A 24571-nucleotide genomic window follows, 5' to 3' on the forward strand; every position below is an offset into this window, starting at 1 on the left:
CACCCTGTCACCCCCCCCCCCCCCCCCACCTTTACCTTACTACTGCCCTGGTGGTCTAGTGACCTCTTCGGGGCAGGAAAGAGCCCCCCTCTTTCCTGCCCCGAAGGCGGAAGAGGTCACTAGACCACCAGGGCAGTAGTAAGTAAGGGAGGGGAGGCTAGCAATCTGCCCGTTTGTCCAGAAATTCGGACAATTGGGCAGATTGGCAAAACCTGTCCGGGTAAATCCGGACATATGGTAACCCTATTCTTGGGTAGCATTAGTCAAATTCTATTTTAAGGGCTGAAAATCTTTTGTAAAGCTCATAGCATGACATGAGGGAACTGAAGACCAGCATTGAACCATTGTGATGAAACTGATTTTTTTGATGCTGAGCCTAATTTTGAACTGTCCTGACCAGATGTAATAGTTGAGAATGTCTATAAAAAAAAGCTTAATTAGTAAAAACCCCACACACCGACTTCTGGATGGAAACATCGCTAGCTGTCATATTTACCACAGATGTTTAGGCCCAGACAATCAAAGGGCTCCTAAGACCTTGAGATTTAATGTTGGTATAAGATTCCTTTGCCTTTCATAAGCCTGAGTTATAGATGGTAGAGGTCAATCTCTCCTTAGCGCTCGGGAAGTGAGCATCACTCAGGCTTGTGACCACACTTTGAAACGATAGCGCCATTTACTAAAAGATGCGCCCATACCAGACCTTCAGGGGAGGACATCTTATCCCCACAAACTTCAGACCAGCTGGTGGAAGCTGGAAGCAAAAATAAAAGGAACCACAAATATTACAAAAGGTGTTCATGCCAATTCTGAGCTTTTCATGTTCGGTGTGCATTTTGTCCCTAACTGATGAATTTTTGCTTTCAAAGAGGTACAAATGAAAGAGGAGAATGGAGAAGAATCGGATCTCAGTCTCTCGGATTTCACTCCAGCAGGGGAGATAACCTCAGGGGGAGAGCAGGAAATGTCAGATCTGTCTGACCCAGGTACGTTATGAAGGAAGTTAAGAACTAACACCTTTCCTCCACGTGTTTGGACTGCCTTACAACCGCCTAAGTGCATAAGTATTGCCACACTGGGACAGACCAAAGGTCCATCCATCCCAGCATCCTGTTTCCAACAGTGGCCAATCCAGGTCACAAATACCTGGCAAAATCCTGAAAAAGTTCAATACATTTTATGCTGCTTATCCCAGAAATAAGCAGTGGATTTTCCCCGAGTCAATTTAACAATGGTCTATGGACTTTTCCTTTAGGAGGCCATCCAGACCTTTTTTAAACCCTGCTAAGCTAACTGCTTTTACTACATTCTCTGGCAACGAATTCCAGAGTTTAATTACACGTGGAGTGAAGAAAACTAATCCAGGCATGCTTACACCAAGATGCTGGGAGGCAGGTATCCCCAGGGCTGTTTCTCGATTTTGCACTTCCTGCCCATGACTCCATTTAAACTTGCATGGAACAGCAAGCAGCATGCTCTGCAGTGCCTGTCATTGCGCCTGCCTCCTTTGAGCAAGAAGTGCAAACAAAGGCAAGTTGCAGAGACGAGCACTGTGGAGCCAGTGGGAAGGTGAGAATCTAGGAAAGAGAGCCCTAGAGACAGGCTTGATTGGATGCAGGTTTCGCCATCTTCTTGGTATAAGCATTCATGGTGGTGCCAGGTTCTTAGCCACGTATCCTTAATGGCTGTACTCATTCCGTGGAAGAGATCTGTTTGAATTTTACATTCCTTGTGCTTTTCAAAGTTGTTTTTTGAACAGAGGAAAAAAAAGACATCCGTTTCCATTGAATCAATCGTACACCCAAGTAGGGGATGTCTGTGTCATCTGACGGCACTGGGATGGAACAGCTGGCCAAGACCTTAGAACTAAATGTGAAGTTCTGAGCATGCACAGCGATCTCAGCTCCTTGGTTTTGTGTTTTTCCTCCGCCAAACGGATGTGAACACAGAGCTGTCTGGTATTGAAGAGATTTTTAGCCTCTGTGCCTGTTTTTTCATTGTTTTCCAAAAACAAAAAAGTGGGGGTTTTTTTTTCTAAATCTTGTATTTCTATTGTTTTATTCCTTGGTCAAAAATGTCCCAGAAAGGGTTCTGGCTCTGTTCTTGTCCATAGTGTGGAAGAAAGATCCAGAGCTTCAACATCCACTCCAGATGTGTAGTTCAGGCTCACTGCAAGCATCATGGACTGATATCTCCACAAACCTGGAAGGGATGCCTGATCCAGCTCCACAATTACTATGAAACGGAAGATGAGAGAAAGTTGCCGTCTGCGTATAGATAAGCTGATGCTGCGTGCTTTAGCAGATCCTTCTTGGCAGAAGTTGCATCTGGTTCTCCTCCTATTTCTCTCACCGCACCTTCACTCTCATGGTTCTTCCTCCACCCCCATCCCGCTCTCTGTAGGAGTTCCCCAGGGATCTGTCCTTGGACCCCTTCTTTTTTCAATCTACACCTCTTCCCTGGGCTCACTGATCTCATCTCATGGTTTCCACTATCATCTTTATGCTGATGACACCCAGTTGTATATCTCCACACCAGACATCACCGTGGAGACCCAGACCAAGGTATCGGCCTGCTTGTCCGACATTGCTGCATGGATGTCCAACCGCCACCTGAAACTGAACATGTCCAAGACCGAGCTTATAGTCTTTCCACCAAAGCCCACCTCTCCTCTTCCTCCTCTCTCGATCTCAGTTGATAACACCTTCATCCTCCCCGTCTCATCTGCCCGCAACCTTGGAGTCATCTTCGACTCCTCCCTCTCATTCTCTGCGCATATCCAGCAGACAGCCAAGACCTGTCGCTTCTTCCTCTTTAACATCAGCAAAATTCGCCCTTTCCTCTCTGAACACACCACCCGAACTCTCATCCACGCCCTCATTACCTCTCGCCTTGACTACTGCAACGTTCTCCTCACTGGCCTCCTACTTAGCCATCTATCCCCACTTCAATCCATTCAGAACTCTGCTGCTCGTCTTATATTCCGCCTGAACCGAAACACTCATATTACCACCCTCCTCAGGTCGCTTCACTGGCTTCCGATCAGATACCGCATACAGTTCAAGCTTCTCCTTCTCACCTACAAATGCACTCAGTCTGCAGCCCCTCGTTACCTCTCTACCCTCGTCTCACCTTACGGTTCAGCCCGAAACCTCCGCTCACAGGACAAATCCCTCCTCTCAGTACCCTTCTCCACCACCGCCAACTCCAGGCTCCGCCCATTCTGCCTCGCCTCACCCTATGCGTGGAATCAACTTCCTGAGGCCCTACGCCAAGCCCTTCCCCTACCCATCTTCAAATCCTTGCTCAAAGCCCACCTCTTCAATGTTGCCTTCGGCACCTAACCTGATACCTCTCAAGGAACCTAGACTGCTCCAATTTGACTGCCACTACTTGATTGTACATTTGTCCATTAGATTGTAAGCTCTCAGAGCGGGGACTTTCCTTCTATGTTATATTGTACAGCGCTGTGTAACCCTAATAGCGCTTTAGAAATGTCAAATAGTAGTAGTAGTAGTAGTAGTAGTAGAAGTTGCATCTCCCTCCCTGTGCACTGACTTGAGTCTAGCCTCAAAGGAGCAGTGCTGGGGATAGTCCAGATTGGCACAAAACTCTTTGGAGGCTTCCAAGCCTAAAATGCTATCTCCTGAACTGACACAGGCCTGAGACAAAGGCATCCTCAAAAGACACTAGCGCTGATAATCTCAAATGGCTTCTGCTATCCGCACCATCAAAGAGACTTCACGAGGACAGGAGTGCTGAGGAGTCTCATCCTGTTTCAGCAGTCAATCCAGTGTCCTCTCAGCAGAAATACACTAGTGCAGCAAGCTAACACAGACTGCTTCAGTACAAGATTATTTTGTACCTACAGCAGTGTCCATTGCGGGTGTTTTGGTCCCCAGTTGAGTTGCATTTCTCTGCTGCACAGTGGTCAACCTCGACATTAGTGTAACAGTGGTTGATGAATCTTCTCCATCTGTTTAGCTGTCTTCTCCCTGCAAAAGATGTGCAATGAATTTCTCAAGGATTGCTGTAAGGACCTGCAATCTTATCAAATAGCGACCTAGTGGAACGCCATCTCATTCCATAAGTGTTGCTCCTGCACAGAGAGAGACTCCGTCATCTCAAGATGCAATAGCCTTTGTCCACCCCACTGGAGATCATTGGCTACCCCTGTCTTTCCTGCTGTTGCATCTCTTGTAAAGTTCGCTGGAAGACTTATCTAGATACCGATTTTCTTCCTCTTGAATCCTCAGGAAGAGTTCCCTACAGGAATTTCCTCTGATCTATCCCCCTTTCCAATGTGAAATGAACTTCCTTATGAAGACCTCCCTTATCCAAAACAGAAACGGAGAAGATGAAGACCATATGGCCTATCCAGTCTTCCCGCCCATCCTTTCCATGTGTTATCCCTTCCTCTCTCTTAGAGATCCCGTGTACTTGTCCCAAGCTTTCTTGAATTCACATAATGTTCAGTGCATGACAAGAGAGGTTCCCTCCCTACCAGGGCCGCCGAGAGACTGAGCCGGGGCAGGGCAGCTGCCGCAACTGAGATGCCTTGGGGCTGGCGGGGATCCCAAGGCCCCACCAGCGGAAGAATCCAGCACTGCTCTTCACTCCATGCCTGCCCTGCCCCCGCGGCTGCCTTTTTTTTTTTTTTTTTTCTCTCGTTGCACATTTTCGGTTTCAAAACTGAGCACACTCCTGAGGGGAAAAAGCAGCCGCTCGGCATGGCGATAGAGGTCAGCAAAGAGCAAGTGCTGGAGGGGGGGGGGGGGGGGCAGCACCTGAGTTTCCTCTCTCCTGCTCCTGTTGGGATGCGATCGCTCGGGGCCCGTCAGGAGCAGGAGAGAGAGAGACCTGGGCACCGGCCCCGGGGAATTTTGCCTCTCGGCGGCCCTGCTTCCTACTACACAAGAAGAAGAACCATGTTCATTGTCTTTAGGGTCCTACCTAAAGTTCATGGAGGGCCCAGAAGCCACTGTAGCTATACCAATTTCTGGCTTCTTGTATGTGACGACCCCCGCAGAGCACACTTTTATGCACAGATCAGCTTTTTGGAGCTAGTATATTAAAAGAAATGTCTGTGTTTATTAAAATACTGTTCAACACAGTGATGATTCCATTGGCTAATTCACTTCTAAACTAGACTTAAATCCATTTATTTATGTTGATGTCACAATTTATATTCCATATAGAAAAGACTTGTCTGAAATCACCAATTTAATCAGGATAGGCCTGAGTACAATGGACGCTTGGGCTAACTCATTCCAATTGAAACTAAATACTGAGAAGACTCATTGCCTCGTTCTATCTTCTCAGCATAACAAGTATAAACCTACAACTTTAAATATCCCCAACTATTCACTCCCCATTTCGGATACCTTAAAAACTAGTTGGCGTCACAATTGATCGGAACCTGACCCTGGAAACCCAAGTAAATTGTACCACAATGAAAATGTTCTACTCTGTGTGGAAACTTAAACGTATTAAACCTTTTTTTCCCCAGATATGTTTTCCGTAAATTAATTCAATCGATGGTATTGAGCCATTTAGATTATTGCAACGGAATCTACGCAGGATGTAGAGAACAGTTAATCAAAAGACTTCAGACCGCCCAGAACACAGCAGCGAGACTGATTTTTGGTAAACCTAAATTCGAATCTGCCAAACCCCTTCGAGAAGGTCTACACTGGCTCCCCATTAAGGAACGCATTGCCTTCAAGGTTTGCACCTTGATTCACAGGATTATATATGGAGACGTTCCTGGATACATGCTTAATCTAATTGACCTTCCACCCAGAGACAGTTCCAGTTTTTCCCGATCCTACCTAAATTTACATTATCCAGACTGCAACGGCCTCAAATACAAGTCTACCTACGCATCCATCTTCTCCTTCATAGGAACACAGTTATGGAATGCGCTACCTAAAATCTTAAAATTAACTCAGAACCACCTAAATTTCAGGAAATGACTGAAGACCACCCTGTTTAAGAAGGCCTACCTTCATGATTCAGCTTAATTTACCTCTTCCTGTTACAGCAAATGTCATGGGCCCTTACCTTTATTATTCACTCTTATTATCACTGTTGTTCTTTACGATACCTATACGTTTAATATTTTTTTAATACATTATTATGTTATTTAACTGAACTGTAGTTTGCCCTACGGTCTTGTAAGCCACATTGAGCCTACTATTGGTGGGAAAATGTGGGGTATAAATGTGTTAAATAAAATGCCATATTTATAATGCAGAAATGTTAAATTTATCTTTCCAGAATTTTCTCCAGTGCAAATGATTAACTGTTCCTTTGGTAGAGAGAGGTCACCCGGCCAGTCAGGTAAGACCTGTCCTGTCTCCCCTCACAGCACCCTTGTCTTATGCATCTTTGAGTCTGTCAGTCAGTCTCTCAAATGTTTCATTTTTAGAATCCATCGTTAGTCACAGGACAGCAGACGCTTCCACTTCCCCACCACACCGTCAGTTGAAGACCGAGCCTCAGAGTTGTAAGTACCACGACCGGTGGACTTAGATGTACTTATCAGGTTTTTCTCTATGGTGTCAATGAGAACAGAGAATTAATGTTCCTGTCCCTTGGTTTCTGTCCTTGTGTTGGCTTAAAAAGGATTGTTTTCCTTTTAGCTGTTTATTGTGCAGATAATTTTACAGTTGTCTGAGAAGTCCAAAAGATTCCTATTTGCCCCGGCTCTCCAGCCCCAGTTAAGCATCCCTGATGCCCTACTGCTCTGTTCAGGAGGTAATTCCTATCTCCTGGTCACTATGTAACCTTAATTAAGTCGATTTAAGCTTTGGACTGATCAGCTTGTACAGCTAAATTGTCTTGGATAAGCTGCAGTGTGCTTGGGGGTAAAGTGTTATATTTACAGCCTGAGAAGAGGCAGAGGGTTTTAACCTGGCAGATCCAGAGAATGATAAAAGTAGTCCGCAAGCGAGCCTTCTCCGGACTAGCCCCCACTCTCTGGAATGCACTGCCTTAAAACAAGACTATCTGTACTTCAGGAAGCAGGTGAAAGCTTGGCTTTTCAACCAAGCCTTTAATGGAAGAAGTAACTAACTTGTTAGTCTCACTCACACACACAAGGATTGACTCGGGCTGCACATACTGCAGCGGGACATGTTTATCCACTCCTACCCTAGCTGAGATAATATTTAACCCTCTCTCTGACCTCATGTGCACCTTTTGTTAAACTAGTCACCTTATTTTTTTAACGCCTCTTACCTATCTATATGTTACATTGTTGCTTTACCCTTCACGATCAATTAAAATGTTCTATTACGTATTGTGTTGACATTGCAAGTAGTATGCCAGACCATACTTTGTATTGTTGTTTGAATATTTTTACTGCTATAATTGCCTATTGCTGATGTTTGATCTAGTCCACCTTGAGTAAATAAACAAATCCAAATAAATAAATAATGGACAACGGGTGGATCACAGGAGATGACAGCATTGTCTTTGAATGTAGTTGTCATTTCTGTTGTCTGTGGCTTCTCATTATATAATGGCATCTCATTTATCCTGTGTATGAATGCCAGTCAGATGTGATGGCGCCATGGCCAAACCAGGCTACCAGATGAGCAGCTGGAGCATCTTGACGCTACAGAGTTGAGACCAGCTGATGGAAGCAAGAACTAGAAATGAAAGAAGCCAAAAATATTACGAAAGATTTCACTGCTGTGTTGCATCTTGTTCCTTCTTTAGACGAGCTACGAGTAAAAAAGGAGGAGGTAAAAGAAGACGAGGAAGAAGAATCGAATCTCAGTCTGTCAAGTACCACCCCAGCATGGGACATAACTTCATTGGGAGAGCAAGACCTGTCAAACCTGTCCTACCCGGGTGCGTAACGAGGGAGGGGCTGTGCTAGGGTAACCAGTGGTGGCACCTACTATTAGGCCACATGAGGCAGGGGCCTCAGGCAACACTCGTTTGGAGCAGCATCCACCCCTATGCACCCTATCCTTCCTTCCCCAAATTTAGCTTCTTTTCTTGCTTTCCAAAAGCCAGGGCGGCAGTGGTTCCCGCTGACCCCTTCTCTCTTAAGACCAGCCTCGCTGACGAACTTCCTGTTTCCTCGCAGGAGGGGCGGGCCGCAGTGGAGAGAAGGGCCCGGCAGCAGGTTAGCGTTTGGGAACCACTGTCGCCCTGACTTTTGGAAAGCCAGAAAAGAAGGTGAAGGAAGGGAGGAGATGTCAGAATGGGGGGGGGGGGGGGGTGCGGCAGACCATCCCCTCACCTCAGGCGGCAAACTGTTTTGGCCGCCCCCTGAGGGTAATGCACCATCTTGCCTAGGTACATAATAACCAGAGTTATGGTAGGGTTACATCATCTCAGCCCGACATATAGTGGCAAACTACAGAACACAACAAATTAATGGACCATTTTGAACACTCTTACCCTTCCCTCCTTTTTCCCTGTATACCCTGTTCTTTTGATGCTTCCTGATCACTACACTATATTGTATTTGCATATTTACCAGATTGGCGATTGCCTCTACGGGTTGATGTAAGCCAAATTGAGCCTGCAAATAGGTGGGAAAATGTGGGGTACAAATGTGATAAATAAATTTATGAAAGAAGAGCTTCAATTGAGTGGTGCACCATCTTTTATTATTTTGATTTTATTAGATTTATCTTGCATCTTTCTAGTGACATCTCAAGTCATCTTGCACATTTTCAAGCATGTTAGTGTCTCAGACTTAATGCAGATTCCTTTTTCATTAGTAGAATTCCCTAGCAGTCGGCATAGCGGGGTTTAAAAAGGGTTTGGATGGCTTCCTAAAGGAAAAGTCCATAAGCCATTATTAAGATGGACTTGGGGAAAATCCACTGCTTATTTCTAGGATAAGCAGCATAAAATGTTTATTGTACTGTTTTGGGATCTTGCCAGGTACTTGTGACCTGGATTGGCCACTGTTAGAAACAGGATGCTGGGCTTGATGGACCTTTGGTGTGTCCCAGTGTAATACTTATGTAGTTATGTACTTGGGATTCTGAATGGAATATTGCTACTCTTTGGGATTCTACATGGAATCTTGTTACTCTTTAGGATCCCGGAATCGTGCTATTCTTTGCAGTTCTACATAGAATGTTGCTACTCTTTGGGGATCTTGCCAGGTACTTGTGACCTGGATTGGCCACTGTTAGAAACAGGATACTGGGCTTGATGGACCTTTGGTCTGTCCCAGTGTGGCAGCAGTTATGTACTTAAGTAAACAGCAAGTATTTACCCCTCACCAGTACACTGTCATTTGAATAGTGAGCCTCAGAATCTTAAATCCTGGCAGGTTTTGGAGGTGTTATGCTGGTTTCCTGCTGAGGACAGATTAACAATTTTAGGTCTTCATAGATCCTATATAATAATTTGCACCTCCGTCTGGATGCCTGGGTTCGTAACACACTTCTCATTACTCCGCCCTGGGGATGACGTCAGAGGTCAGACTAATGGGAAGTGAGAAGGACGCCCCCCTCCCGCCCTCCCTCCTTCCACTCCCCTCCGAGTTCAACACCCCCCCCCCCTCCTCCGAGTTCCACAGCCTCGCACCTCCCTCAACAGCCCTCCTTGCCTTCATGCCGGCCAACCAACGCTTCAAACTCATTTTACTAACCTGACTGAAGTTTTGTGACTGCAAAAGAAGCAGAGTAGAGCAGGCTCGCCTTCAGCCTTCTCCTTCAGCAAGGAGGGCTGTTGAGGGAGAAGAAGAGGGCGGGTTGGAACTTGGGCGGGGGGAAGCAGTTGGGGTTTGGGGCGTCACTGGACATGGAGGGGAGGGCAAGGGAGAGAGGAGAAATCGCTGGACATGGAGGGGAGGCCAGGGGAGAGAGGACAGTTGCTGGACATGGATGCAGGGGAGGGCAGGGCAAAGAGGCCACTTGCTGGACATGGATGGAGGGGAGGGCAGGGGAGAGAGGACAGTTGCTGGATTTGGATGGAGGGTAGGCCAGGGCAGAGAGGAGAGTTGCTGCACATGGATGCAGGTGAGGGCAGGGGACAGAGGAGAGTTGCTGTACACCACTTCCATTTCAACATTAAGGTTATTCTAATTATATTCAGCTCTATATTGGTGTATTTACTACGGCTTTTGCTGAATTTTTTGCATTGTAATATGTAGCCATTTTTTTGCTTTATAAGCAAAATGTCTCCCTCCTTTCAGTGCATGAGTGGATTGGCTCGCGCACACATGAGAAGGGAGTGTGCTGACCAGACTCCTTGACCCCCTCTCCCTGTTCTCCAAAAATTTCTCTGGTGGCCAAATTGGGTGTCCAGTGTCCCAGACTACCCTTCCCTCTTACTCTGTAGAAATAGTCCCTGCTGGCCCAATTTGAAGCTTCATACACCATCACCTCGCAATAAAACACCCTAGTTATCCAAGTGTCTCTCCTCCAAAATGCCTGACCTCCCTCCGCCGCCCAGCACCTCTAAATTTTGCCCACTTGGCTTTTTACCTCTTGCATCGTTGTCTTCTAAAATGGAAGCAACTGTCTCCTAGCAGTATGTCCTGATGGACCACCATTTTGGACAGTGGTGGTGTTAGAAACAGGAGCCAGTGGGCATTGCTCCTACCTCCCAACATTTAGAGCTGGGGGGCAGGGTCCTTGAACCACGAGGAGGGTATGGTTGTTGGGTTGTTTTTTTTTTTTTTTTGTGGGGTTGAGGGGAGGATAAGGATGAGGAGGTCCTTTGGGACACTCGGGGAGAGGTGGATAAGGGTCCTGGGGGTCCACTTTGGCTACCAGGGACTTTCTGTGGGTTTGGGAGGGGTCAAGGGGCTCTTGGGATGGGTCTACTTGGGTGGGTGGAGGGAGGGATTGAGGGGTCTGCAAGCCTACTTGGCCCACCAGAGACTATGTTTGGAGGTTGCAAGGGTGGTGGATGGGGTGGTCCAAGGAGCTCATTTGGGCCGCTGGGGTTCCTGGATGATCTGAGGTGAGAATTCTATTCTCCGTGCCTGCTGCATTATCCTTTAGTGCTTTTACTGCTGAAGTGGAGGATTTGGTGCTCATGGAACAGTTTGGGATCTGTTGGACAGAAATAATTTGAACTGTTTGAGGACTGAGCCTTCAGTATAGATAACTTCCAAGCACTGTACTAAGAGCAGATGGTCAGCAATTTCATTATACAGCTGTTAGGTCTAATAGTATGAGAAAGGGGTCGCTGTCTTTGTTTGCTCTTAGTTATGGCTAATAGTAAGTGTGGACGATAAACCTCCTCTATAAACTCCAATGCTTTGTAGTAGACCACTCTCTCCACTAGTTGGACAAGAAAGGAAGACCAGTAGATCAGACAGTAGTGATCAGCTAAGCTGGGGTCTGTGTTAGAGAGCTGCACGTGAACGGGGTTTGCGGGAATACCGCGGAACCCACGGGATTCTCGCAGGGATGGAAGCAGTTCCTGTGGGGTTCCCGCAGGGACGGAAGCAGTTATGTGGGGTTCCCGCAGGGACGGAAGCAGTTATGTGGGGTTCCCGTGGGGACGGAAGCAGTTCCTGTGGGGTTCCCGTGGGGACGGAAGCAGTTCCTGTGGGGTTCCCGCAGGGACGGAAGCAGTTCCTGTGGGGTTCCCGCAGGGACGGAAGCAGTTCCTGTGGGGTTCCCGTGGGGACGGAAGCAGTTCCTGTGGGGTTCCCGTGGGGACGGAAGCAGTTCCTGTGGGGTTCCCGCAGGGACGGAAGCAGTTCCTGTGGGGTTCCCGCAGGGACGGAAGCAGTTATGTGGGGTTCCCGTGGGGACGGAAGCAGTTCCTGTGGGGTTCCCGTGGGGACGGAAGCAGTTCCTGTGGGGTTCCCTTGGAAGTGTAAGCTACACCTGCACCAGCCTCTCATCTACCGAGGACCAAGTTCTTTGAGTGCTGTCTCCTCCTCCTCCTCCTCTTCCTCCTTGCTTTAACAGCACAAATGTGGAAAATTTTCCATTAAGGAGGTGGTAGAGACACAAATGATGATGGAATTCAAAAAGGCTTGGGATGAACACAGAGGATCTCTAATTAGAAAATGGAAGTTATAAAAAACCTAACCTTAAATGGCTGCATGTGTGTGGATGTGTGAAGTAATGCTTAGATGGCGACTCTAGCTGTGATTAACCAGGGCCAATACCGGGCAGACTTGTATGGTCTGTGTCTAATATATGGAAGTCTGGTTTAGGATGGGCTGGAAAGGGCTTAGACAGCAACTTCAGTGGCTGGAACATAAGGACACTTCTGGACAATTTTTTACGATCTGTGTCCCACAAATGAGAAGACACATAGACTGGAGTGGGCTTCAAGAACAACTCCAGCAGTTGGAACATAAGGATAGGGCCAGATAGACTTCTATGGTCTATGTTCCAGAAACACAAAAGAAAGACCGTAATCAAGTATATAATATCACACTCATTGATTTAATCATGAATTGATAATGAGTGTGACTATTGGGCAGGCTGGATGGACCATTCAGGTCTTTATTCGCTGTCACTTACTATGTTACAATTAATCCTCTTTGCTCCCGGGCTGATGAGCAGACCTCAGCTCTGACACAGGCATGAGCATCAGATGTCACCTGACCTACTGGCGCGTGCATGTGGTGACCTCTCAGCACACAGTACCAGTAAATCAGAGACAAATCTTACATGTACACATCAGAATGTTACAAATTTTAGCTTCCATTCCTTCCTTGCCTACAGTGTTGTGTCTCAAATCCAGAGAGAGTGAGGGAGCTGACTGGAATTTTCTTTTACGTACCATTAAATTCTTGCGGGGACGGGTGGGGATGGGTTAAATTCTTGCAGGGACGGGTTGGGATGGGTTACATTTTTGCGGGGATGGATGGGGATGGGTAAGATTCCAGCAGGGACGAGCGGGGATGGAGAGTTTCCGTGCAACTCTCTAGTCAGTGTTTAGTTTCTTTAGGCTGAGGTTGATCACTGCTTTTTTTTGATTGAGGAAGGCAGCAGCTAGATGGTGTTGCTTCCTCTGAGGATCCAATAATCCATCTGACCCAGACTTATAAAGACAAGAGTTGCATCTGGTACATAATGAGGAATGAGCTGCAGCAGGGTAACACACCTTAAATCCAGCACGTGACCCATAGCGTACAGTCAGGTAACATTCCAGCACAAAGCATTATGAGCCCCTCAAATAGGTGGGTTGGGAACACTCAGCCTTCTGTCATCTTAACCATGAGTCTGTCGCTTGATCTAAAGTAATGTGGATTCCCTCTTCTTTTTCAGAGTACCCCATCAGTCAGGAAACAGCAGGTATTTCTCCTTTGTCAGCGTGCCATCGCTTAAAGACCGAACCACTGCTTTGTAAGTATCGCATACGTTAAGTTGTGTTCACAGTCTTCTGTCAAACCATATTTTCATGCCAGTGCTCCGATAGCCATCAGTTAGATTATGGGGGCAGTTTTAAAAATGTTCTCTTAGGCTTCCGCAGCTGGCGCCAAAATTCAAATTTGTGACTAATGGACTTTCCCAGCAAACTCGCCTCAAACCCCAGCCAGTCAGGTTTGAGAATCCGCTGTATATAAAGTCAAACTACAGACCTCGCAGCATACCTTGAAGAAAACCACAGCACGACGGCTGAAAAGTCGGTTCCACTAACTCGGACGCAGCAAGACCCAGACAACTGCAACAATCGATTTTAAAATTGTCCTCATTAGTTCACGGTAGCCTTTACTGTAGCTTTCATAATGGAAGGATGCATGAACTTTTGTACTTCTAACTTGTTGCAGGTACCAAGCGCCAATGGACTTTTGCACCTGCGTTTTCTATGGATACCCTTTCTAGGGAACACAGTATCCATAGAAGCAAAAGCGTAGTCTGTGCATTAACTTCCTATACCTGGAAATGCCACCTCTCATTGTAGATAAAAGTGCAGTCTTCTGGCTATATTGAAGGAGGAAAGTTCTCAGCCAATTTAATTAACTTTTTAATTCTTTCCAACCCAGTGGAAGTTCTAAAGAATTGTGCCAAAGGGGTTGAGAATGTCCGGGAGCAAAATAACTCTCCAGAAATTGAACAGAATGAGCTGAAAATTAGCATGGGGGGGGGGGGGAAACTAGTAAAAGGACACATTTGAGTTCAAACATGGGCCCAAGTGGTCTAGGGATTCCAGAAAAATAAGCTCCCCAAAATATGGCCCAGCGCATTTCTATAGGAAAATTGTTCCAGCTGCAGTAGCATAGAGAACAGGGCGAGGGCAGTTATAAAAGGTGACAGTCCCTGCTCTTCCAAGCCCCCAAACTGCCCTCCAGTACGAAAACAACCCACTGCCACATCTCTACGCAGATTTCCCCGACCTCCCGCCCACAACTGCCACACCTCTACGCAAACCTTCCCCCCCCCCCCTGCAACTGCCGCACCTGTACGTGGACTGCCCCTCCCTTGCAATCGCCACACCTGTACATGAACTGCCCCTCCCTTGCAACCGCCACACCTGTACGTGGACTGCCCCTCCCTTGCAACCGCCACACCTGTACGTGGACTGCCCCTCCCTTGCAACCGCCACACCTGTACGTGGACTGCCCCTCCCTTGCAACCGCCACACCTGTACGCGGACTGCCCCTCCCTTGCAACCGCCACACCTGTACGTGGACTGCCCCTCCCTTGCAACCGCCACACCTGTACGCGGACTGCCCCTCCCTTGCAACCGCCACACCTGTACGCGGACTGCCCCCCCCTTGCAACCGCCACACCTGTACGTGGACTGCCCCTCCCTTGCAACCGCCACACCTGTACGTGAACTGCCCCTCCCTTGCAACCGCCACACCTGTACATGGACTGCCCCTCCCTTGCAACCGCCACACCTGTACGTGGACTGCCCCTCCCTTGCAACCGCCACACCTGTACGTGGACTGCCCCTCCCTTGCAACCGCCACACCTGTACGTGGACTGCCCCTCCCTTGCAACCGCCACACCTGTACGTGGACTGCCCCTCCCTTGCAACCGCCACACCTGTACGTGGACTGCCCCTCCCTTGCAACCGCCACACCTGTACGTGGACTGCCCCCCCCTGCAACCGCCACACCTGTACGCGGACTGCCCCCTCCTCCCCCGCAACTGCCACTATAGTTAAGTGCTGCTGTTCTAAATTTAACATTGAAGGAAAGTTACATGCTGTCTTTTTTGTGAATAAGCAGCATTGCCTTTGTTATTTATTTATCACTAAGTTATTGATACCAGCGTAAGTTATTTGCTGATTGTTAACCCCAGAACTTGGTGTGAGGGTTTCTGAGGACTCTTCTCCTTTTAGTAAATGTGTAGATTATTGGGAAGCTTGATTGAAACTGGAGCGTCTACAGGTTCTTAGTATAGATTTTACCCCTCAAGTCCTCCTAACTCCCCTACAGACATAATACATGCTCAGCACATAAACACGCATGCAGACCCCAAGGATGCACACGGGTAACGTGAATTATTTCCTTAATTTTATTTTTGTTACATTTGTACCCTGCGCTTTCCCACTCATGGCAGGCTCAATACAGCTTACATGGGGCAATGGAGGCTTAAGTGACTTGCCCAGAGTCACAAGGAGCTGCCTGTGCCTGAAGTGGGACTTGAACTCAGTTCCCCAGGACCAAAGTCCACCACCCTAACCACTAGGCCACTCCTCCACTGTTGCTACTATTTGAGATTCTACATGGAATGTTGCTATTCCACTAGAAGTCGGCCCTTGCAGATCACCAATGTGGCCGCGCAGGCTTCTGCTTCTGCGAGTCTGACGTCCTGAACGTCAGACTCACAGAAACAGAAGCCTGCGCAGCCTTCTACATGGAATGTTGCTAGTGGAATAGCAACATTCCATGTAGAATCTCCAATAGTAGCAACAGAATCTCAGTAGTAGCAACATTCCATGTAGAATCTCCAATAGTAGCAACAGAACCTCCAATAGTAGTAACATTCCATGTAGAATCTCCAACAGTAGCAACATTCCATGTAGAATCTTCAATAGTATCTATTTTATTTTTGTTACATTTGTACCCTGCGCTTTCCCACTCATGGCAGGCTCAATGCGGCTTACATGGGGCAATGGAGGGTTAAGTGACTTGCCCAGAGTCACAAGGAGCTGCCTGTGCCTGAAGTGGGAATCCAACTCAGTTCCTCAGTTCCCCAGGACCAAAGTCCACCACCCTAACCACTAGGCCACTAATTGTGGTGTGCAAACCACTTCAGAATCATTTTTCTTATTGGTTTGCTATGTGTATTGCCAAGTAACATCTGTTGTCATGAGCGGGACCAGATTAAGCCAGGGGTGTAGCTACCATTGAGTGAACCCAGCAAAAAAAACCCCATGGTAACCCATTGATAGGGGCTACTTGCTGTTGGACCGATGAAGGTTCAATTTTGGCATTTAAAAAATAAAATAAAAATACTGAGATAGGGGGCACATTACACTGCTTCTAACAGTACTGTTGCTACACTGCTTCCCAATCTTGATTTTCATCGTTTCAGCCTCCCATGTGGCCAGGCAGCTAATAAAGCGCTCAAGCGCTTCACCTTGGGCTGCTACAGGGGTGAAATCTTGTAAAAGGAGCCATGATCTCACAGTTCATACCACAAGAATTTGGCCTTGCAGGAGCCCAAAGTAAAACACTTAAGCACTTCACTGGTTGCCCGGTTGTGTGTGGGTGGAGAAGAGGGGAAACGATGAAGACCAGGAGGTGACGGGGCAGGTGAACTGCCAGAGATAAGTGCTGCACTCACCTCCTCCCAGTTCCCAGATTATAAAAATGTTTTATAGGCCCTAAAGGAAGTGGGAGTGGGGGGCGGGTGTTTTCTACACTCTCCATTGCACTCTTCCTGCAGACCCATTTCAGACAATATTGCCACCACCTTAGAAGACTCTATGCAGCCAACACCCCCTCTCCTTGGTCTGTTAAATACACATGGTTTGTCTTGAATTATCCACAAGTGTCTCGCGTGGTGCATTTCCACACATCACACCACCACCGGATCTCCTGATCTGCACAACCACAGACTTTTCCCCCCACAACAGAGGCATACCACACTCCCTACTGTCTTAGGTACTGGCCTACATAACCCACATGCACTCCCTTCCCAGTCCTTGACTGGAGCTCTGCAGGGGATTCTCCTCTCCTTCAGTCCCCACTGACTAGGGAGAGATGCTATAGGGACCTATCTTCGTTTTTCTGGCCAGGACACTTTCAGTCCTAGCTACACCACCGGGTTAAGACATGGGCAAACTTTGCACATTGTGTCCGTGTTGGGGGGGCCCTGTGAGTTGTGCAGGACTCAGGCGGTTAGGATTGCCCACTGTGTCTCTGTCTTCAGGAGTCAGCAGAATGTTTTTTACATCGGTGTCCAGAAGGTAAATGGATGGATAATATGCCTGGACATTTTTCTGAGCTTAAAGTCCCTACAGTACTTGAGTCTCCTCCCCCACCCCCCTCCCGGTGTGAGTGAGCCCGCCCTACCTCCTTCCAGTGTAACTAGCTGCAAAAACTGTAAAAGTGAAGGGGTAGATATTCAAAGCGATTTAAACGGCCAGGAGAAGCCAGTACCTGGTTAACTTCCAGATCCTGGACTGAAGTGTTGCCAACCCCCTCCTGGAAGATCAAGATCCCCCTTCCAGAGTTGCCCACGGGTTCTAAGCACACACATATAAATATTTTTGTATGTGTAACCGTATATGTGTTTAAAGCTTTATCGAGTTTTTTATTTTCGTAAAGGCCACTTAATTGAGGAGTGGCCTAGTGGTTAGGGTGGTGGACTTTGGTCCTGGGGAACTGAGGAACTGAGTTCGATTCCTACTTCAGGCACAGGCAGCTCCTTGTGAGTCTGGGCAAGTCACTTAACCCTCCATTGCCCCATGTAAGCCGCATTGAGCCTGCCATGAGTGGGAAAGTGCAGGGTACAAATGTAACAAAAATAAAATAGATACTACTGGAGATTCTACATGGAATGTTGCTGCTATTGGAGATTCTACATGGAATGTTGCTACTACTGAGATTCTGTTGCTACTATTGGAGATTCTACACAGAATGTTGCTATTCCACTAGCAACATTCCATGTAGAAGGCTGCGCAGGCTTCTGTTTCTGTGAGTCTGACACTTGCAGGATGTCAGACTTACAGAAGCAGAAGCCTGCGCGGCCACATTGGTGATCTGCAAGGGCCGACTTCTACATGGAATGTTGCTAGTGGAATAGCAACATTCCATGTAGAATCTCAAATAGTAGTAACAGTGGAGGAGGAGTGGCCTAGTGGTTAGGGTGGTGGACTTTGGTCTTGAGGAACTGAGTTCAATTCCCACTTCAGGCACAGACAGCTCCTTGTGACTCTGGGCAAGTCACTTAACCCTCCATTGCCCCATGTAAGCCACATTGAGCCTGCCATGAGTGGGAAAGTGCGGGGTACAAATGTAACAAAAAGAAAAAAATTTTATTAGTTTGTTGGAGAAACATAACACTGAATAAATATTCAAAGCTTACGAAAACCCACAACTCCCAATATCAGCAATGTATAATGTTTCTTTAAACTTATAAGTACAGAATTATGCGTCTGGTGGATATAAGTGCTTTCTCAAATATTTGTTCTCCTTCCCAAGAGGGCAGATATAAAATTTAGTGTAAAAACTTTATCAAAAGCCTCTTGTAGGAGGTGAGTGAACTTGGATGTTGACCGTATGTGATGATCTTAAGGTGGCCAAACGGGTAGAAAAGGTGATGGTGAAAGCTAGAAGGATACTTGGGTGCATAGGGAGAGGAATGACCAGTAGGAAAAAGGAGGTGGTGATACCCCTGTATAAAACTCTGGTGAGACCTTACCATTGTGTACAATTCTGGAGACCCCACCTTCAAAGAGAAATAGGATGGAGTCGGTCCGGAGAGTGGCTACTAAAATGGTTGGTGGTCTTGATCGTAAAGTGTATGGGAACAGACTTAAAGATCTCGATACGTATACTTTGGAAGAAAGACAGGAGAGGGGGAGATATGATAGACATTTATTTCAAAAATCTGTTTTTATTCAATAATAAGAACATTGAACAGAACAGTGGCAAATCCACACAAAGTGAAGCAAAAAAAAAACAAACAAACCAACAACCCACTAAGCAATGGGAATAATTCAAATACAAAGAAAGAACACCCCCCCCCTCCCCATATCTTATAGCTTGAAAATAGATAACATCCTCACTGTGGTATAGGTTAGAAATTTGAACTCTTATAGTCCACAACCTAAGGGACAAGACTAGAAAGAAACTAACTCTCCCCACATGGAGACATTTAAATGCCAATGTGGCATAAATGCACAGGAAGCGAGTCTTTCAACTGAACAGAAACTCTGGATCGAGGGGGCGTAAGATAAAAACGAAAGGGGGGTAGGCTCAGAAGTAACGTGAACAAATGCTACTTCATGGAAAGGGTGGTGAATTTGCGGAACGGCCTTGGAAGTGGTAGAAATGAAAACGGTATTTATTTATTTATTTGGTACATTTGTATCCCACATTTTCCCACCTATTTGCAGGCTCAATGTGTCTTACATAGTACCATAAACAGCGTTAGCTGATTCCGGTATGAACAGATACAAGGTGATATTGTGGTAGAATGAGGTACATGTATGGTAAATACAATTGGGGGGAACTTAAAGAGGGAGAGGAAGAGTTAGGATATGTCCATTACGGTCTTTGGTTTCGTTATGTTGCAGGTTTCCAGGTTTTTTATGTTGGGTCGGTAAGGTAAGAAAGCTTGAGACAAATACGTAGGATCTTTAAGGGAGAGGAAGGGATAGTAATGGCATGATTGGACAGATTGGATAAGCCATATGGTCTTTATCTGCCTTCATTTTTCAATGTTTCTTCAGAAATTTTTAAATCTTCAGGTACACTGAAAACTTTGAAAGGACAAGCGTAGGTTTAATTCTTGTTTTTTAATTGCTTGCAGCCAGCTGTTCAGCGGAGATACTAAAGGCTCAGATGACTCCCTTTCCTCTGTCACGTAAGCATCACCAGTGTCCCACAGACAGCAGGGGATTTTGATCATTAAGATGACAGTCTGTAGACTGTTTGGCATATTAACTAATATTAACCTGTCCTAAGCCAAGAATGTTAACATAATTTTATGTACTTTTCAGGTGTGTTGGCTGTCTTATGTAAATGAAATGACATCTACCCCACCACCTTATTTACACTGTCGACAATCAGCGGTCATGTCATAGTAACATAGTAGATGACGGCAGAAAAAGAAATGCACGGTCCATCCAGTCTGCCCAACAAGACAACTCATGTGTGCTACTTTTGTGTATACCCTACTTTGATTTGTACCTGTGCTCTTCAGGGCACAGACCGTATAAGTCTGCCCAGCACTATCCCCGCCTCCCACCACCGGCTCTGGCACAGACCGTATAAGTCTGCCCAGCACTATCCCCGCCTCCCACCACCGGCTCTGGCACACTATCCCCACCGCCCAACCACCAGCCCCGGCACAGACCATATAAGTCTGCCCAGCACTATCCCCGCCTCCCACCACCGGCTCTGGCACAGACCGTATAAGTCTGCCCAGCACTATCCCTGCCTCCCACCACCGGCTCTGGCACACTATCCCCACCGCCCAACCACCAGCCCCGGCACAGACCGTATAAGTCTGCCCAGCACTATCCCCGCCTCCCACCACCGGCTCTGGCACAGACCGTATAAGTCTGCCCAGCACTATCCCTGCCTCCCACCACCGGCTCTGGCACACTATCCCCACCGCCCAACCACCAGCCCCGGCACAGACCGTATAAGTCTGCCCAGCACTATCCCCGCCTCCCACCACCGGCTCTGGCACAGACCGTATAAGTCTGCCCAGCACTATCCCTGCCTCCCACCACCGGCTCTGGCACACTATCCCCACCGCCCAACCACCAGCCCCGGCACAGACCGTATAAGTCTGCCCAGCACTATCCCCGCCTCCCACCACCGGCTCTGGCACAGACCGTATAAGTCTGCCCAGCACTATCCCCGCCTCCCACCACCGGCTCTGGCACACTATCCCCACCGCCCCACCACCAGCCCCGGCACAGACCGTATAAGTCTGCCCAGCACTATCCCCGCCTCCCACCACCGGCTCTGGCACAGACCGTATAAGTCTGCCCAGCACTATCCCTGCCTCCCACCACCGGCTCTGGCACAGACCGTATAAGTCTGCCCAGCACTATCCCCGCCTCCCACCACCGGCTCTGGCACAGACCGTATAAGTCTGCCCAGCACTATCCCTGCCTCTCACCACCGGCTCTGACACACTATCCCCACCGCCCAACCACCAGCCCCGGCACAGACCGTATAAGTCTGCCCAGCACTATCCCCGCCTCCCACCACCGGCTCTGGCACAGACCGTATAAGTCTGCCCAGCACTATCCCTGCCTCCCACCACCGGCTCTGGCACACTATCCCCACCGCCCAACCACCAGCCCCGGCACAGACCGTATAAGTCTGCCCAGCACTATCCCCGCCTCCCACCACCGGCTCTGGCACAGACCGTATAAGTCTGACCAGCACTATCCCCGCCTCCCACCACCAGCTCTGGCACAGACCGTATAAGTCTGCCCAGCACTATCCCCGCCTCCCACCACCGGCTCTGGCACAGACCGTATAAGTCTGCCCAGCACTATCCCTGCCTCCCACCACCGGCTCTGGCACACTATCCCCACCGCCCAACCACCAGCCCCGGCACAGACCGTATAAGTCTGCCCAGCACTATCCCCGCCTCCCACCACCGGCTCTGGCACAGACCGTATAAGTCTGCCCAGCACTATCCCCGCCTCCCACCACCGGCTCTGGCACACTATCCCCACCGCCCAACCACCAGCCCCGGCACAGACCGTATAAGTCTGCCCAGCACTATCCCTGCCTCCTACCACCGGCTCTGGCACAGACCGTATAAGTCTGCCCAGCACTATCCCCGCCTCCCACCACCGGCTCTGGCACAGACCGTATAAGTCTGCCCAGTCCTCCTTTCCTTTCCTTTCCTCTTCTCTGTCTTGCAGTCTCATCTCTGCACTTTCTCCTGTCATTGAGATACCTGAAGAAAGTCTCATCAGCTTAATTTGTCTCCTTCGCTACTATTTTCTTCCACTTATATCTTTGCTCCCCAGTTTCTTTTTCTGAGACCTTTTGTACCTTCTGAATGCTATCTTCTTTTCTCTCCAATCGTTTTTGTAAACCATACTGGAATAGGGTGGTAATTGCATGGGGACGGCCTCCCAGTGGAAGTGATAGAGACAGACCATATCTCCTCAATTTAAGAAAGCTTGGGACAAGTATAGTATCTCTGAGAAGAAGGAATAGCAGATGGTATGGAGGGGCAGACTGGATAGACTACATGGTCTTTATCTGCCGTCATTTTTCTCTGTTACCGTGTTTTCTCTTGCCTTCCTTTACTGTTCCTTCAGTGGTTCTCAGTCCAGTTATCGGGACAGCCCCAACTAGTTGGATTTTCAGGATACCCACAGTCAGTTTGCGTAAGATTTGTATGTAACAGAAGTAGCACGTGCAAATGTGTTTATCTCATGTGTATTCATTGTGTGTAGCCTGAAAACTTGACCAGTTAGCTATGTCCCAACACTGACCCAGGTGAAATAATTCTCCTGCTCCTAGGTGCGTTTTCCTGGCAGGCGTTGAAGTGATTCTATTAGAATTGGAGGTTTCCTTCTTATGTATGAGAGACTGAGCCTATGAATGGGTGAAGGCTTGAATCAGAGGGGGATGACAGTCTTGTCTTTCAAATGTAGTTGTCATTTCTCTGACTCTTTGTGGCTTCTCATTACAGACAGCAGCTCCTGTTTCCCCACTATCCCTATTATCAGTAAGTTCATGTTACCAGTTGTCGCTCTTGATTCTTGTTCTGTTCCTGACGCTCTCTGTTCTGATTGTCTTGTTTTTTCATTGCAGACTCGGTTACCTCCTTTGTCCCATCACTATCCATAAAGCAGGAGAATACAGAGAAAGAGGCTGGTAAGACGTTAACACACCTGTCTTAGGATCCATTCCTTCTGAATCCTGTTCAGAAGGAGTGGATCCTAAGGAGCTTAGCTGAGATTGGGTGGCAGAGCGGGAGGCGGGGATAGTGCTGGGCAGACTTATACGGTCTGTGCCAGAGCCAGTGGTGGGAGGCGGGGCTGGTGGTTGGAAGGCGGGGATAGTGCTGGGCAGACTTATACGGTCTGTGCCAGAGCCGGTGGTGGGAGGCGGGGCTGGTGGTTGGGAGGTGGGGATAGTGCTGGGCAGACTTACACGGTCTGTGCCAGAGCTGGTGGTGGGAGGCGGGGCTGGTGGTTGGCAGACTTATACGGTCTGTGCCAGAGCCGGTGGTGGGAGGCGGGGCTGGTGGTTGGGGAGCGGGGATAGTGCTGGGCAGACTTACACGGTCTGTGCCAGAGCCGGTGGTGGGAGGCGGGACTGGTGGTTGGGAGGCGGGGATAGTGCTGGGCAGTTATACAGTCTGTGCCAGAGCCGGTGGTGGGAGGCGGGACTGGTGGTTTGGAGGCGGGGATAGTGTTGGGCAGACTTACACGGTCTATGCCAGAGCTGGTGGTGGGAGGCGGGGCTGGTGGTTGGGAGGCGGGGATAGTGCTGGGCAGACTTACACGGTCTGTGCCAGAGCCGGTGGTGGGAGGCGGGGCTGGTGGTTGGGAGGTGGGGATAGTGCTGGGCAGACTTACACGGTCTGTGCCCTGAAAAGGACAGGTACAAATCAAGGTAAGGTATACACAAAAAGTAGCACATATGAGTTTATCTTGTAGGGCAGACTGGATGGACCGTGCAGGTCTTTTTCTGCCATCATTTACTATGTTACTATGTCTTAATAAGAATGGCTTTTCTTTCTTATAAATCTGATAAGTCTCCTGAAAACTCCAAGGGCAAAGTCCGGTGAAGTAATGCTTATTCTTTATGAAGCTGAATATCATGAGTCACCATTTTGAGAATACCTATGGGTAAAATGAGCTTATTTATTGGCCCTTTCTGTTACTACAAAGAAAATGTAAATCTCTGGAAAACCCAGGACATGCATGTAGACCTTCTTCCCTAGTAACAGTGTCTGCCTTAGGAAGGACTCCTCAGGATGAAAGCTTTGGCTTGATAGAGAGCAGCCACGTTTATTAAAATAGCTTTATTTGGAACTAACAGTAAGTTCCAGGCCTTAAGGAAGAAGCCAGTCGTGATTTTACCCATTGCAGCTGTGAACTTGACTATTCTTCAAAAACAAGTAGGGTAAGCAAGCCATGCATGTGGGTCATGTTATTTGACAAGTTTCTGGAAAAATGTAGTATCCTCCATCTTGAGTAGAGAGGTGTGGTGGCCGTGTTAGTCCACTTTTAAAGGTAATCAATATAAATAAAGCAAAAGAAAATAAGATAACCTTTTTTATTGGACATAACTTAATACCTTTCTTGACTAGCTTTCGAAGGTTGCCCTTCTTCGTCAGATCGGAAATAAGCAAATGTTGGTAGATGACAATATATATAAGTGAAACGTCAAAGCATTTCAGTGACAGTCTAACAGGATGGGGGTGGATAGGTGAGAGACAGGAAGAGACAGGTGGATGAGGGACAGGGAGATATGCATGGAGACAGGAGGGTGACA

The 24571-nt window shown here is 47.9% G+C and overlaps 1 protein-coding gene across 5 annotated transcripts in view; it reads left to right on the forward strand.

The window, feature by feature from the left end:
- LOC115462756 overlaps positions 1–24571 on the forward strand; it is a 52109-nt gene that overhangs the window by 21811 nt on the left and 5727 nt on the right. For 2 of the 5 annotated variants that reach the window (XR_003940952.1, XM_030192737.1), the window contains exons 4-11: positions 870–986; positions 6280–6342; positions 6431–6508; positions 7726–7860; positions 13224–13301; positions 19893–19946; positions 22758–22793; positions 22880–22942. Coding sequence is in view for 4 of the 5 variants with exons in the window: in XM_030192737.1 (XP_030048597.1) it covers positions 870–986; positions 6280–6342; positions 6431–6508; positions 7726–7860; positions 13224–13301; positions 19893–19946; positions 22758–22793; positions 22880–22942 (624 nt within the window). In the remaining variant the exon portion in view is untranslated. The remainder of the gene's footprint in view (positions 1–869; positions 987–6279; positions 6343–6430; positions 6509–7725; positions 7861–13223; positions 13302–19892; positions 19947–22757; positions 22794–22879; positions 22943–24571) is intronic. The other 3 variants (XM_030192738.1, XM_030192739.1, XM_030192740.1) reach the window with 3 other exon arrangements.

This window comes from Microcaecilia unicolor, chromosome 2 (assembly GCF_901765095.1).
Source record: "Microcaecilia unicolor chromosome 2, aMicUni1.1, whole genome shotgun sequence".
In the NCBI taxonomy this organism is placed as follows: Eukaryota; Metazoa; Chordata; class Amphibia; order Gymnophiona; family Siphonopidae; genus Microcaecilia; species Microcaecilia unicolor.